Source organism: Fukomys damarensis, unplaced genomic scaffold (genome assembly GCF_012274545.1).
Source record: "Fukomys damarensis isolate Sample0158 unplaced genomic scaffold, DMR_v1.0_HiC HiC_scaffold_20, whole genome shotgun sequence".
Classification (NCBI taxonomy): domain Eukaryota; kingdom Metazoa; phylum Chordata; class Mammalia; order Rodentia; family Bathyergidae; genus Fukomys; species Fukomys damarensis.
The window spans coordinates 26977817-26994779 of record NW_022900932.1 but is presented as its reverse complement, the minus strand read 5'-3'; the positions used below and the strand labels follow the sequence as shown (position 1 = coordinate 26994779).

The following is a 16963-nucleotide window of genomic DNA, read 5'->3' as shown; positions in this document are numbered from 1 at the left end:
ACAAATTCCCTTTAAAGACAAAGAATTTAATATTCCAAAATTTATCCCAGGAATTTAAAAGGTCAAGCCTATAAACTAGTGAGTTAAACAATAGATGAGAGGCAGTGAACCATTACATGAGAATTCCAGAATGTTAAGAAGAAAATTTTCTTGGGTGGATTTTATAATTTGTGGTTTGAATAAAACCTTTGAAACATTCCATTAGTATTTAAATTCTCACAATGAGAATATGGCTCATATTTAACACATTTTAAATTACTAGACAATCTCTCCCCTAAAGAAATGTTAATGCTTTCTTCTGCCTAGTGCTTATTCACTGCTTGGTACTAATTTAGGAATAAATTAACCCTTCCAACAATTAGGATATTGTCTAGAAACTGCCTCTTATACTCTATGAGGAAAATTACTTACATTCTGAAAATCAGAAATAAAAGAAAAATCTATTTCTGCATTATAAAAATGTTATATACCTGATAGCTTATTATTTATGTAAATCACTACCATATTTACCTATAAAAGTATATAACATTACTGCATTAACAATGCCTCTCAATTAAGCCTCACAGTTACATTCTGTTCAATGTTTTATACAATAAGAGTTTTCTATATTTGTGCCTGTAACCATGATCTAGGATCCAAAATGTCTTTGATGGATTTCTGCCTTGGAGCTGGCACTGGCTTAGTTTCAGAATTGGTTTTAGTGTCTGTGTGGTCACCATCAGATAAACTATTTTTCCTGGCAGGAAGAAGTTTTCGAGGAGCAGCAACTGGTTTCTGTAAGTGATGCATCAGGGTTGATAGTTTGGTATCCAAAGGCAAGGATTGTGATGTACTTGTATTTCCCCAGTTGTCCTTAACCAACTGATCTCTGTTGCTCTGTGTTTTTAAGCTGTATGGAGGTTTATCAGCAGGAGGAAGGGGAGCTCGTCTCTTTTTCCTTTTCCCATCATGTAACTGCTCACCTGCAGGGGACAATACCTTTTTCTGGATATCCATTTTATGATTACCATCAAATATTGTGGCCCAAGGAGGTGGTGAGACCTCTTCATCCTGACCAGTAATGAAATGTCCATTTGTTTCTTCAATTTTTTTTTGTATTATGTCAGTTAAACTTTCAAGTTGCACAGGTGAATCAATGCCTGCAATAATTTTAAGGAAAAACAGATGGGAAAAATTCAAAAGAGTTTGCATTTTAATTGAATAAGTTATTTTTCAAACTAACAAGTTATTTATAATGGCTATCAAAAAATTAGTGTAGGGTAACCAGTAAAATGTTTACCTAAAAGAATAACTCATCAATAGAATCCAAAACCAAAGATATCATGCATTGTACAGATACATATTATATATTGAACATACAATAGCTAGTGTATATAAAGTACATAGTGTATAAATATATACTACACATAACATACTCACATGTATAAAAACATTCCTAAATAAAGAGAAGATAAATGAGTATTTAAAAATTCTGTAGGTTAAGTATTAGGTAACTTTTCTGGGATGTGAAACCTTATTTTGACTTCTAGGAAAGTTTGATATACTAGCTAGGATGATTATAACACAATCAGTATTCTTTCCTGTAGACCAGAAAAGTCCCTGATAAAGTGAAAAAACAAAAACAAAACAGAAATGAAAAAAGCATCAAATCAAAATCCCAGGGAAGAATGCAACCCCTTCACACCATTTTGGTGATATGAGACCTGGATGAAATCCTCCTTGGAAAAAAATAGGGAAACAGAAAAATATCTATTAAATGAAGCAGTGGTATTTTTCAAATGCGTAAACCTAAACAAATAAATTTTAATCTAACATTGTAAAGTATATGTAAGTGCAGGTACATTAGTAGCAAATTAGAATAGAAGCTGCTGCTGACTTGTGCTTATATACATATAACACTATTCACTAAAGCTTTCCCACAAGGATAAACAACAGATTTTGAAAATATGGAAAAATGGAATACTAATAGGTTAAAAACTTTAAAATTTTCTAAATTATTAGACTTCACTGTTTTTGACCAAAAATGAAAGCTTCCATTTACTAATATTTATCTATCAAACTTTAAAAAAGAAAAATTCAATAAAGGAAAAAGTACTAAGCATGATTACATTTTAGAATCTGCAAATTTATGTTTTCAGAATTTTATCAACTATTCGGCTAATATTTATTTTCAGTGACCTTTATTCATTTAAACCTAAAAATTTTTGTCTGATTTTGAGCATTCAAACTATGAAAAATGTGCATTCATTAGTTTTGTATTAATTCATCTATTAAACATGAATTCTTTAGCTTATAATCATAGTCTTTTTTCATTCATTTTGATTGTGGCATGAAAATTTTAGCATTTTAATGTCAATAGAATAAGCTGCTTGAGCATGGACAATGTTGTTTTTGTCATCCTGAAGCTTAGAAAAGACAAACCCCACTTACTCATATCATGGTAGACTGAGGTTGCCTCTTTTGTCAAAAACAAAGGTGGTTTCCGTGGTGACATAATCTCAATTTTCATAAGTTCTTCACAACAATGCTTCCATTGGCCTAAAAAAGAGAAAGGCACTCTAGTTTAAAATATAAATGTGACGGTATATATTTCATTTCTAATAGATACCAATACTTTTTTGCTTTGAGAAATAACTGAATTTGTAAATAAAGTATGGTCTTAAGGAAGCTTAAATAAAAATGTATCCATAATTTAAAATCAAATTCTGCTCATAACTATTAAAAAATAAAGTTCTATGCACAAATATTAAGATCTCTAGGCTACTACTACTTCACTAGACAGTCAACAATTTGCCTTAAAATTTATATTCATGGCAAAAGTTTGTGTAGGTTCTCTTCTTTTAAATATTAAATCAAAACAGTGAGTGTTCAATACAGTTGAAAGGTAAATGTCAACTGAAATATAGTTGCTCAGAACAAGTAGAAAAAAGCATAAGGGTAGATCTCAAAACTATCTTTAATTTAAAAATCTTAAGAAATAATATATAATAACTACCTTTAAAGTGATTAGAATGCTTTCTGAAATCATCTAACCCTAGAAAAACATTGTATTTTTGCTTACAACAAAGGTATATTAAAACCTTTTCCCATAAAGAAAAATCCTGCAACAAAATTCTAAGTCTAATTTATTTTAGGAAACACTTTACATAAAGCCATTACAAATATGGAATAAGATAAAAGCAATATATGGAATAAGGTGTTGCAGTTATTAAGTTAAACATTTAAAGTACAGACATTAGTTTTGTTTTTATGTTTTACTAGTTTAAACTTAAAATTTTCAGATTAATGTCTCCTGACTAGATATCAAAAAATTTAATTTTCCCAAATTTATTTTGTACCCATATGTTATATGGCATCTACGCTAGATACTATATGTCTACAAATTAATCAAAAGTTATTGAAGTCTCCCACTTTTATATGTTACACCAGTAGAAAAGTTTTGATACTGATTTATACTCTACCTATCTCTTCTGTTTTTTTCTGTCCTCAATATCCATATTTGGTATTCAACTTGGTCATTTCCCACAGCTTAAAAAGTAAAGGTACTTCATGTCAAATCAAATTATCTATTTATTTTTATTGTTTCTAGTTGAATACACTGTCATGGAAAAATGGCAGTGTTACACAAATTTTAAGTCTATTACCTGAAGTTGTTAGGAAACAGAAAAAGGACCTTTCAGTGTGCTTTATTACGATACTAAGTACAGAATGTGGTAAAAGTTTCAAAGTAACTCAGAGCAATACAAAGAGAAAATAAATTCTTGAGTACAAGACTTCAAAGGTCGCTCTCCAGAATTTAAATCCAGTAGGATCTAAGATTTGACATTTTCTTTCTTTCTTCATTTCCTTTTATAGATAAATATAATAAAAGGCATTTTTTTTTCTTCTTGGTGGCAGGTTGGGAGAAAAAGCCCTTTGGAAATGATTCACTTCAACCCAGTAAATATTTTTTCTGTCACATTCTTAGACAAATTACTATAAAGTACAGTATTTCCTATATATTAACAGGTAAAATCATTTCATCATTAAAACTAGTAGCTGAATACTAATCATATTGAAAATTGGAACATAATATCACATTATTCTACAAGTTACTCATGTCAGATGTACAAATGTGATATGTTTACTGGTCAAGACTTTACAACTGAAACATTTCTTTTGCCAGGGAGTAAGTTTGTATGCATAAGTATATATGATAGCCAGTATGCTAATAAGAAAGCAGAGACTTCTATAAAATATTAAATGGAATTGTTTTGTGCACTTAATCTATATATAGAAGTTTTCCACATTACTATTTATGTTATCATGTTTCCAGTCAAAATGATCTCTTTTGCTAAGCTGCTAATGTAGCTCAGTATTTATATTAAACATTTGAAAAAAGAAAAAAAACCCTGAGGTCTATTCCAAGTCTTTAACTCTGTATCTTTGATCTCCCATTTCAATCCCCACCCCCACTGGCATTCCAGAGCAAGTGTCATTCCTCTTTTAAATATTTGTTAGCTCTCAAATATTTCAAGTTACAATTATGTTCCCCTTGCCTCCTAACCTCCACCCTTTGCTATTCTCCAGGCCACACAGGCTTCCTTCCATTGGCATTTCCTCATGAATTCTATCTCACCCTCATGGTTTTCCACTCTTAAGTGTGCCCAAAGAGTTGAAATGTGCTCCAAATATTTAATTAGTCTTACTCTTGCTATCTTCCTCTACTTTACTCTCTACACCACACTTCAAATAAGATCATAAGCTACACTTGTCACTAGGAAAATAGAAATTTTAAAGTACAAGTCAATATTTAGGATAGAATAAACACTTCCATCTTTTTTTTTTTTCTTTTTTTTTTGGTACTGGGGATCGAACTCAGGACCTTGTGCTTGCGAGGCAAGCGGCGGAACCACTGAACTAAATCCCAATCCATTTCCATCTTTCATTCTCATCTCCATATGCAATGAACTTTGAAGCATATTTCAAAAATGTAATAGAACTTGTACTTTAAAAATTACACAGAATGGCAGTTTCTACCCTAAAAAGTATTAAATACCAAAGAAATAGACAGATCTGAAACCAAGTTATCATCCCTTCCTTACTGATAGTACAAAAATGTCCTAAAATTCTTATCCTTCTAACTCCCTACTTTAGCATAAATTATTTAAGATAATCTAGAAAGTAAGGCTATCCTCAATATTAACTGATTCAGACTATAATATTTTGGCATTATTATCTTCATATACTCTTTCTGTTTTTATCCATTTAGAAAGTATAAAGTATCAGAATTGTTTAAAAAATAATACAGACTTTTGTAAGATGGGCTCTGGAAATCAGAGTATTTAGAAAGCATTTAAACAGTGTAAACTACTGAAATGCTAAGTGAATTATTTTAACGATGTAATAAAATATTAAAATTGTGATAAGATGGTCATTTGATGGGAAAATCACCAAAATGTTTCTACTTGAATTATACTGATCATATAAGACATATATGTAATTCAATATATATATTCTCCATATGTATATACAGAAAAATTTTAAGTATTTTCCTACTGATATGATAAGAAATTTAAAATTGGAAATTTTGTAAATGTTTAGTGATTTAACAACTTCTTGAGGGCTGTACCTTCAAAGTCTCAGATTTTCCATACACATGCACAGTATTTGGGATAACATGGACATAAGTACACATATAAATAAAACCTTCTTATGAGACTATTTTAAACATGCATTCACAGTAGGACACTACCTAGAAATCATTGCCTACAATTCATAATTAGGTTGTGTGCCTACTCTAGATTTTTCCATTTCTGTATTATAAATAAATGTTTGCATATTAAAATTCTGATTTTTCCCAGAGTATATATATCTAGATCAGATGCGGTGATCTGTTCATCAGAATGCAGTGTTGGGGAAAGAGGCCTGAATAAGCAATTTATGGTGACCGTGGTGGAGGAGGAAAGTGGAGACTGAACCCATTGTAAGTTATTATATGATAACTATGAATTCTTGTACAAAAACAAAAGCTGAAGAAAATGAAAAACAAAAAGTTTTTATTTTGAAAAAAAAAGTGAATGACCAGATACAGAAAATGTGGTATATTTACACAATGAAATACTACTCAGCAATAAAAGATAATCTGAGTCATTTGTAGGTAAATGTATGCATGGGGAGAGATAGTATTAAGTGAAATGAATCAGACATACATACTTAGATATAGCATGGCTTCTCTTATATGAGAAATCCCAAAGTACAGTATAAATGTTTTAAAGAGCACAGCGAAGGACGGATGAATAATAGGAATTGGGGGGATAGATCTTTTGCAAATGTGAGAGGAATCTAGAGATGGAGAGAGGGTGAAAGTGTCAAGGGGAAGGGGAAGTAAAAATAATTAAGATGTATTATGTACATGTACCGACCCCCATAGTGAATGTAATCGTTATGCACTACAAACATTTACTAAAAAAATAAAATAAAACTTTAGCCATAAAGGAAACTATCGTTAAAGTGACCCATCTAAGATCTGCTGAAATTTTGAAATAAAGAATGTACCGTAAATTGATAAACATGAAACAAATATTTAAACATTTATTGAGTGCCTAGGGATAGACAGTACTGATGGAAAACAAGTGCTAAAGAATTAAAGACTACACAAGGGGATCCTCCTCCAGTTCAATGTCATGAACCAGAAACCTCTTTAGGCCTCAATTTTCCTTTCTTTAGAGTACAGTGAAATAACTTCTAACTCATGCAGATGTCATGAGAAATAAATTAAGCATCAAGTTCATGGGAGGTAATCAATAAATTTAGCTGTCTCTCTCTTCTCCTTCGAATCTTCACTAAAATATCTGATAAAACCACAAATTAGAGGGAACCTAAAAAACTACTCTGAAGGCTGATGGTGTTAACTCTTTATAGTGTTCCAGAAAATAGATTCACTAACTTGTCTTTAGAATTGTATCTATGAGTTACAGAAATAAGTAACTTTTCATTATATAAAAATGGCTCTACTTTGCAATTTTATAGAATATTATTTTATAGACACAATAAATATGCTGTTAAATTTACTTTCAGTAAATACAAATAACTGCTTTAAATTAAAAATTTAATATTTAGGCCATACTCTTAAGTGAAATAAATAATACACACATGTAAATACCAAATAGTTTCTCTGGTGTGAAAAACTAAAGTGTAAATAAGATCTAAATTGTATAACTAACAATGTGAAATAAGAAGAAAAGGGCTAAAGGTATAGGGGAAGTGGGAAGAGTAGGGGAAAGGAAAGCAAGTAAAAGAAAAAAGATGAGAAAAGGAAAAATTGGAAACAAAGTCTTTGTAAATAGGGGAGAGGGGAGTGGGTTAAGGGAGGGCAGGAGTATGGGGAAAAAATTAGAACCAAAATCTGTCATGTTAAGGTACAAGATCCCAATGATAAATGCAACTGTACTGTATACTTAATAAACAAGGAAAAAAAATTTTTAATTAAATATTTAAATTTAAATATTTTCCTGTTGGTAAAAGTTATTTAAATTGAAAATTAAAGAACCCTATACATTACTACTACCCTATTTTTTTGTAATCCATGCCATTGGACCATACTATTGAGATAAAGAAACCATATGTGAAATTAAAAAAGGAAAAACTCTAGATCATATTCAAAATGATATTATAATGAATCTAGAGTTAATATGTTATATAAAAAGGAGGCTCCTTCTGAACATTTCAATATTTTAGGATCATCATTGTCCTGGAAAAGATTTTTGCTTCTCAACTTTCTTCTTATCCCTTGAATCAAACACATTGCCCTAAAACAGATAAATTCTAATATTTTGAGAAAATGTCATCAGGTTATCCAGTGACCAGAGGGATACTAGGAATTCAAAGGCATACCATATGAGAGACAGGGGCTGGAAAGAGATTGGGAGAGAAGAGATTAGTGCACTGATGATATACTGCCATTTTTTTTTAAGTGCAGCAAAAATTTATACTACAAACTCTTAAGGCTACAATTTTAATATTTAAATTGATGTGTGTAACCTTTCAGGATATATGAATACACTACTAGAAAGTCCAAATACCTACTTACTAAGATCAAAGAAATGTTGCCAGAAAGCTTCCATCCACTGCTGAAGATCTGCTCTACTGTCAACTGCAAAAATATGAGTTGTAGCTTGTCCAGCAAGAGGGTTAATGACAGAGAAATTATGGATTCCTTTCTTGGCATCTTTTTCCATTGCCCGAATTCTGGTTTCCTAAAAATTGAAGACACATATTGGTGCTTTAAAAAAAAACTTCCTCAAATGATCAAAGAAGTGTTTTATTGCTTGGTTACCATATTCACAGATGATGTTAATTATAATCATAATGTTCATCATTTGAAATATATAATATGCAATTTTGAGAATTTCAAAGAACTCTACAAAGTTTTTAGAAAGAATGCTTTATATTAAAACAACTGTAAATGCAATATATAGCACTTATACTAAATTATGAAATTAAAACATAACCTGTTTATCTATCTGAATTTAAATAGGCATTTGCTATCTTTTATATACATCTTAAAATTTTCAAGAAAACAGGTATAGTATGTTATACATAATGTGGATTATATTAACTATATTTCCAACAGTAATAAAACTGAATCAGTAAAGTCTGTTTCTTATTCTAATATTCATATATACTAGTGTTATCACTTAAAGTAGTAAAACCATAACTTAGTGTTTACTGCAGTGAACAGGTTTTCCTCATTAACATTTATTTCATATGTAACATTCATTTACAAAGCTAACAGTTAAAGATCCATAAAGTAATTCTCATAATATTAAATCCTCATAATATAAAAAAATTAGATACTGAATATGGCATTCTATCACAAAGGCAGTAGTTTCTTTCACATTAATAGTAATCTTTTTGGAAGGTACCAGGCATGCATGACATTATAATGACATTATTGTGTCTACATGTACAAGAAAGAAGTGAACTACCATGCCATGTGGCAAACTAGTAACTATACATAGTACAGACCATGGAACTATGCAAAGATAGGGACTTCACTGCCTATATAATTAGTTTTACACTGTCTCAGGGCAGCACTATCCTGTAGAAACATAATGTGAGCCATACCCAATGTAATTTAAAATTTTCTAGAAACCACACTGAAAAAAGTAAAAAGAGTGAAATTAATTTGAATAGTATACTTTATATAACCCAACATATTCAAAATATTTTCATTTTATGTAATCAATGTAAAAATTTGAGATATTCTATAATCTTTTCCCATAGTCTGTCTTCAAAATCCAGTCTGTATTTTACATTTAAATCGCAATTCAGACCAGACACGTTTTAAGTGCCCAACAGCCACCAGGGACAGAGGAGCCCTAAAGGAACATGCTTAAACCTATGTGTGCAGAAAACTATTCTGGTTGGCAGTTATAAAAGCTAATTAGCATACCTTGAGTTGGAACAACTCTTTTCTTGTACCGGGGATCAAATTTGGGTCCTTGCAGACCTACAGGTTTTATACATTCTTTGGCTTATTAGTCGGGTTTTCAATCTGTATATATGATAATTAACTTCATGAAGTCTTATAAGATAAATGAATATGATACTGGAAAGATAAAAGGAGGTGAAGCAAAGGAGAAAAAAAGAATTGAAGCCGGGATTTAGCTCAGTGGTTCGGAGGCCTGCCTTGCAAGCGCAAGGACCCTAGTTCAATGCCCGGTACCAAACAAACAAAAAAAAAAGAATTGAAATGTGTTATGTGTTATATTCTCTAGAGTGAAATGTAATCATTATGTACTACGAGCATGTACTAATAAAAAAATTATTTACTTGAGTATAAGGTGAAGACAAACTGTATGTACAATGACAACCAAGATGTACACACATCAAATGATGTTTATGTGGGTATTAGAGAAGTAGCAAAGAGAAGAAAAACTATTTTGTGAAAAGTGAGTAAATACAGGCAGGTTAATACCATGCATACTACACTTGGAGTTCTTTTCTGAGGGAATTCATTCTTATTCAAAAATCACATGGGAAAATTTATATTCTGTATAAAGTAAACATAACTTTGAACATTTACAGTATCACAAAATGTAAGGAGTGGTAACCATCAACTCATGCTATACTGTCACTGTAAGAATCTAAGACTGCTGAATGTTATTAAGGGATTATAATGGGACTTATGGTCAGAATCTAAATTTATTATATAACAGGTTCTCTCTAAACTCATAAATCCCTGGTAATAAACTTTATGAAGTTATTATTTATATGTCTAAGTAATTATTTATACAATATAAAATATGCTGTCCTAAATGGCATCCTTGCAAAATGAGAAACACACCTAACTGATCTCCTTTAAAAAAAGTTTGTTTTTTGTTTTGTTTTGTTTTGTTTTTTTGTACCAGGGATCGAACTTGGGTTGTTGCACTTGCAAGGCAGGCGGCAGAACCTAAAAAAGTTTTCTTGTTATTAAAATTGTGTTTCCTTCCATCCAATTATATTTTAGTAAAAATTTCCTGACTAGTTTATGTACATGGAATTAAAAGAGATTCAACTTTTAAATAGGGAAAATATGATTTTTATAGATGAATTTTTGTATTTTTACCAAGGGACCATTTCAAATGAAACTGCTGTGTAAAAAACGTGATGAAGCAGGTCATCTATATCCTGCTAAGAAAATAAAATATACAGATAAATACTGTACACTCCATTAACTCTAGTTACCGTAAGTACTATTACATTTTTAAAAGATGAGAAGTTATAAAAGGTGCAACCATCTCATTGTTTTAGTGACTGCTATATAAAAGTAAATATATCAAAAATTTATCCTGCCTTCCCTGTAAGAATTGTACCTCAGAGCAACTAAATCAATGATGTAGATATCCTAGCTAATAAAGAATGGTAAAATATTAGGAATTTGCAATGCCTAAAAAAACAAAGGATCTAAGAAATGCTTATCAAATGATAATAACATGAGTGGAAACCCATTTTTTAATTCCCATAATTTAATATACAACACTTTCTAAAATGTATTGTTACTAACTAACTAATAAACCTGAATATGACCCAACAAATGTAAAACAACAACAACAACAACAACAAAACAATATCGAAAGATGCAACAAGCAAAATGCAGATTATGGAAAATCTTGTAGGATAAGTCAATTTCTTTAACAAATGCAATAAGTGTGCATCAGGAGGCAGGAGAAGCCAACAGATTGAGACCCCAAAAGCCTCCACAATCAGCTAAAATATATAGCCATTATTTGAATCTTAATTCAAAAAACTGTTACAAAAAATATGCAACTGAGAAGTCTGAACACTGCCTGATTTTTAATGATATATTAACTACAAAAAAGTACAATTTCTTGTCACACAACTGGGATATTTAAACTCAAATATAGTCTCTAGGATTCTAGAGTAGGGGCCATATTTAAGGGTACAGTTAAGTTCATTTATACTTTTCTCTGTATAGTTTTTACAACATTTAAATATATACATAAATTTTTTTAAAAAGCCAGGCATGGTGGCACACACCTATAATTCCAGCACTTTGGGAGTCTGAGGCAGGAGGATTGTTGTAAGCTCAAGGACAGCTTGGACTACATAGTGGGCTCAAAGTCAGCTTCAACTACATAGTGAGATGTATAGCAAGATCCTACATTATTTGTCTCAACAAACAAACAAACCAAAGTTGAGAAGGTATCTCTTTGTTAACTGTAATGGAGACAGTATTTTCACATTTTCCTCATAAACATATAAAGATAAATGGATTCTGTGACCTAAAATCCTGTCAATCAGGAATAAAAACAAAGCTTGCTGCTTAGAACAAGCTTCAGAGCTTATCGGTCTAGTGACAAAGAAAGCACACCACCACAGTAAGTGGCAAGGAATATCAGAACTATGTACAGCATAAATTAAGCCAAGCCTTTTGGTTTGGAATTAGTTCAATATACTCATTTTCAAAATAAATTAATAAAATCAGATTTAAACTCTTAAAGAAACAGACTATTTGAAAAGTTATATTTGCTATATTTAATAATGGACAATTTGAATAGTTGATAGGGCTCAGACAACTCACATAAACTCATAAAATCGCATGTGCTTCACAATAAATTTGCTTTGTTGAGTCCATAATAAATATAATAGTTAAAAGTAATTTCAAGACAATTTAATAAAGGTCTAGCACACTAAGAAGTGTTATTGATTTGTGTAATGCAGATTATATTATTAAAATGAATGATGTATAGGATTTAAATCAAGAAAAGACTATTGATCTCAAAGACCCACACTTCTTTTCCATCCCACTCCGGCTCCATTGACAATGGATAAAACCTTGGCTAATAAAATGCTTTCTACAATGTATAGGAGATTCAGTTAAGCACCCATTATTGCCAATGTCTTGCTCAACAACATTCTTAGGGAAGTTTTTTGAAGTTGAAGCAATCACTTTGAAGTAAATCACCCTTTCAAATTTGGATTGAAAAGGGGAGGGGAATAGCTTTTAGGCTTTTCTTCCCTTAACGTGACTATTTCCACAGATGGCTCCCTATGAAAATTAATGAATTTAGGCTTACAGGAAATGCCATTTAGAAGGACAAGAATTATAGTTAGAGAACAGATCCTGTGAATAAACTAACAGAACTATCATTTATATACCGTAGCAACTGCAAAATTTATGTTTTCATATGACTTTAAAGTAGCATTAAACAAAATTATTTCCTAAAACATAAAAATAGATGATGAAAAGAACTCCAACTTATATTTAATATTTAATGCTATTACTCTTAAAAAGTTTTTAGAGACTCAGAATTGAAAATATACTAAAAACCAAGACAAAATATTATTCATTCATAAGTTTTATCTGATCCTTACAATATATAGCAGAAAATACCACACTGAAATGTATCAAAGATTCTTTGTTTATTTAAAAATACAAAAATAGCATGTGTCCCTTAGAAATTTCCACAGAAAGCAGTATGTACATATAACTATTTCACAAGACGATTGTAAGCTACATGAACTGAAAACATGTACAAAATCTTTTTTAAGAAGATAATTAAAATATCTACCTTGCATTTTAAAACCAAGTAATTTAAGACACTAATTAGGCATAAAACTTATAATTTTAATCATAATATAAAAAAGGACTTTAGAGAGGGAGGAAGAAAATACTTCCAACTCCAAAACTGTATTATCCACACTAGAAGAATAACAACACATAACACCATGTCTTTACTCAGAAAATTGGTAAATGAAGATCCTACATATTTATTCTGCCTTTTTAGGAGTGACTTAATTCATTCATAGTTAAGAAACAATAATTTCTTTACAAAAGAATGCCAGCTAATATCTGTAGGCGTAAGAAGGACAAAATGAGAAAATTATTTGGAATCTGATAGTATAATAAATTCCAGTGAAGAAAATCATAAGTTGCTAAAATTACTATGTGAAAAATTAAGACAACAATGGTAATCACATAATGCCAAGGTATCACCTCACTGACTACTTGCTAACTGTACAGAGGAAATTCCATCCTGGAGAGATGGTATCACCACCAGTGAGAAAACTGGACATTATGTGCCTCCTTGTCCTAGACTGAAAACAAAAGTTAAATGAACATTTTGGGGACACTGGGATAATCTGACTATAAACTATATATTAAATGATATACGAAAATTATTAATTTTATAATTAATTATAACAGTACTATAATTACCTACATAAGAGGCTCCTATTTTCAAGAGCTGTATGAAGTATTCACAGATCAAGTGTCATAATGTTGAAGTCTTATGTTTACATAGATCAGCAGAAAATACAGACACATATAAAGAGAATACGCTAATATGAAAATACTGTTAAAGTTGGTGGTGTGTACATGGGTGATCAGTATAGCTTTTTTATTTTTCCACTATTCTATAAATTTGAATCATTTTATAAGTTGAGAAAATCAAATACAAATTAATAGATGTATTTCTCAACTGGGATAATGTTTGACTTTTTCAAATGTGGAGATCAATGACATTTACTATAAAGGAGGGGTTCAAAAGAAATTTAAAGGAGAAGGAGGAACTGAAAAGTGTATTTTCTACAGTGAAAAAGGTCAGGAAGCAGCACTGAAGAAAATTAAAATTGTAATATTGTAAACTTACACAATGGAAGACTTTGTCATTAGTTTCAACTTTGAGATTAGCTATTAAATTATATTGATTTTCCAATCTGTAGCTCTTACCTCATTTTTAATTTCTAAAATTCTCTTTTATACTTTAGATAAAAGTCATGTACAGTGGGGACAGACAGTTAAAGTATTAGTTTTCAGAATCAAATATAGTCCATGTTGTCCCCAAATCTAAGGCCAAGTCCATGAAAATTACTAGATTAATAATTTTCCTGTGAATATATTATAGTCAATTGTGACATAATCACAGGAATTTCTAAGTGTGAGATTTTAGTCATCTTAATAATGGCACTGATTGACTATAGAATCCCATTAGTCACCTTGCCATCAGCTTTTATTGCTACTAGGAAAAAATAAATCAACTAAAAAAATGGCCAATTTAGTCAGGTTTTATATAAATACTGTTATGACTATTCTGGAATTATATCCATATCATTATGGCCAGAAGTACAAATGTAATGGTATAGTAACAGAGGAGTTTCATTATAAGTGTCCTCCTAAATTTAAATAGCAAAGATTCAATACATGCCTAAGTGATCACTTAGAAGTTTGTTGTAGCTTCAAGCTCATTTTACTGCCATTTTTGACTTTTAAACTGACTCAAGAGTATGTAAGATTACAAGAAAAAATCTAATTTTGCCTTCCAAATCAAGTCTAGCAGTATGTCTCTGAGGAAAAATAAAAAGTCTATGAATTTTTATCTTCTGTTACCTACCTATTAGGAAAACAATGAGTCACCTAATGTCCCTTACCAGTTTGGCAAGTTCTATCTGGTCTCCAAATCTGTTTCTTCACTTGTAAAACAGAAATAACATACAGGAATGCCATGACTACTTTTTGAAGGGCTGAGATACATAGGATGAATAGTTTGAAGACAATCTTCAAAGAAAGCAAATTACTTTAAAACTATCATTTGTTCAGATTACTTTTTAATTTGGTTTATGACTATTCATATTCTATGGTACAACATGTAAGAAAAATAAATAGGATTCCATTTTTACTTCCCAACTATCTAGTAAAAAAAAAAACAAACAAGTTAGACATAATCACATATGGGAGAACTCTTGCCAAAAATATTTAACCTCAATCTAATGAAACAATTAGTCCACATATTCCAAGAGAAAAAATTGGCCTGGACTTTTAAAAAGTATCTATGTCATGAAAGACCAAAACAAAGGCAGACATGAAGGGCACAATTTAGATAAAAGGAAACAAAGAGATGGTGGCCACGAATTCTGGACCAAACAATAAATAAGAATTAGAAAAAATCATTTTGGGGACAAATGGAACAATTTGCTCTGCATATTAGATAATATATCAATAATAAACTTTTCAGCACGATAATAGTACTATGGTTATGAAGAAAACTGTCCTTGGTTTTAGGAGAAACATGTTGAAACATTCAGGGCACTACACTGTTTACAACTGATTTTCAAATAATTCTGAAAAAAACTAACTAAAGAGAAAGCACTGACAAAATATTAATAGCTAAAAATCTACATAAACAGTATACAAACATTTATTATCCTGTTCCTACTTCTAAAAATACTTGAAATTTTCAAAAGACTAAGATATGGGCCAGGGATTTAGCTCAGTGGCACTGTGCCTTGCCTCACAAGTACAAGGTCCTAAGGGCCGGGAATTTAGCTCAGTGGTTCGGCTGGCAAGGACCCGAGTTTGATCCCTGGTATCAAAAACAAACAAACAAATAAACAAAAACAAAAAAAACAAGTGCAAGGTCCTAAGTTAGATCCCTGGTACAAAAATAAATAAAATAAAATAAAAGACTAAGATATAGAAAAGTGAAAGGCAATATATTAATACAATAAATGCTGGCAAGTAATGGAAATATATTAATTTTTCATTAATAAAATGACACATTTCATAAAACTAACTTTGTAAGCCAAAATAAATTCACTACTATAATACAGAGGAAGTATTCATGTTATTTAAGAACAACACTAAGTTTTCTAATAAAACAGGTAAATCAGGTGGACTATATTATAAAAAGGTCTCAGTGGAATATTTCCAACAGATAAAAATCAGTGTAAATAGAATAGGCAAAAATATTATTACTGAAAAAGATTATGTACTAAAGTTAAGTTCATACAGAGCAGAAGACTAGTAAGCACATGTTTTCAAGAATACAGTTGTAATATGATGTTTTTTTTCTTTTAAAGAAAATCTCAAACAATGTAGAACAGATAGTTAATCAATGTGATAGTTCATTCTTTATCATATACTCCTTCCAGTTGAACCACTCCAAAGACAAGTAAAACACATAGAAACAAAGTACAGTTTACAGGCAGAAAACATTGCATATTGCTCTAGAGTACCATTAAAGCATTCTAGAGTAGGAGTACTCTAAAAAGATGGGGAAGAAATATTCTCTAACAAATACTAGGCTTGGACAATACATGAAAATAAATTTAAGACACTGGGATAAAACACACTAGGCCAGCCCTATCTTAAAGCCCTCCTACAGAATTTTAATTCCATGAGTCTCCTTTGTTTCAAACCTGTGAGAAATGTTAATACAGTTCATAGATACTCTAGGCAATGAGTACTGTTTTTTAAAAGCAGTAAAAAGACTCAACTATTCTAAATGAGCTTTCAGGCTTTTCTGCCCTTTCAGAGTTAGGACAACTACCCATCAATTGCATAAGAAATGAAGAGGTAGTATTATAGTTTTTCACACCAGAGAAACTATTCGGTATTTACATGTGTGTGACTTGGGATAATTAACAATGTGAAATAGGAAGAAAAGGGCTAAAGGTGTAGGGAAAGTGGGAAGGG

General features: G+C 30.8%; 1 protein-coding gene across 2 annotated transcripts in view; it reads right to left on the bottom strand.

The window, feature by feature from the left end:
• Nucleotides 1-526: 526 nt before the first annotated feature.
• The window catches only part of Rtkn2 (rhotekin 2), a 60376-nt gene continuing 43939 nt past the window's right edge, over nucleotides 527-16963 (bottom strand). Inside the window, exons 10-12 of one of the 2 annotated variants that reach the window (XM_033766611.1) lie at nucleotides 8072-8237; nucleotides 2431-2538; nucleotides 527-1139 (exon numbers count right to left, since the gene is read on the bottom strand). In XM_033766611.1, coding sequence (XP_033622502.1) covers nucleotides 604-1139; nucleotides 2431-2538; nucleotides 8072-8237 — 810 coding nt within the window. In that variant the 3' untranslated portion in view covers nucleotides 527-603. The remainder of the gene's footprint in view (nucleotides 1140-2430; nucleotides 2539-8071; nucleotides 8238-16963) is intronic. The other variant, XM_033766610.1, reaches the window with a different exon arrangement.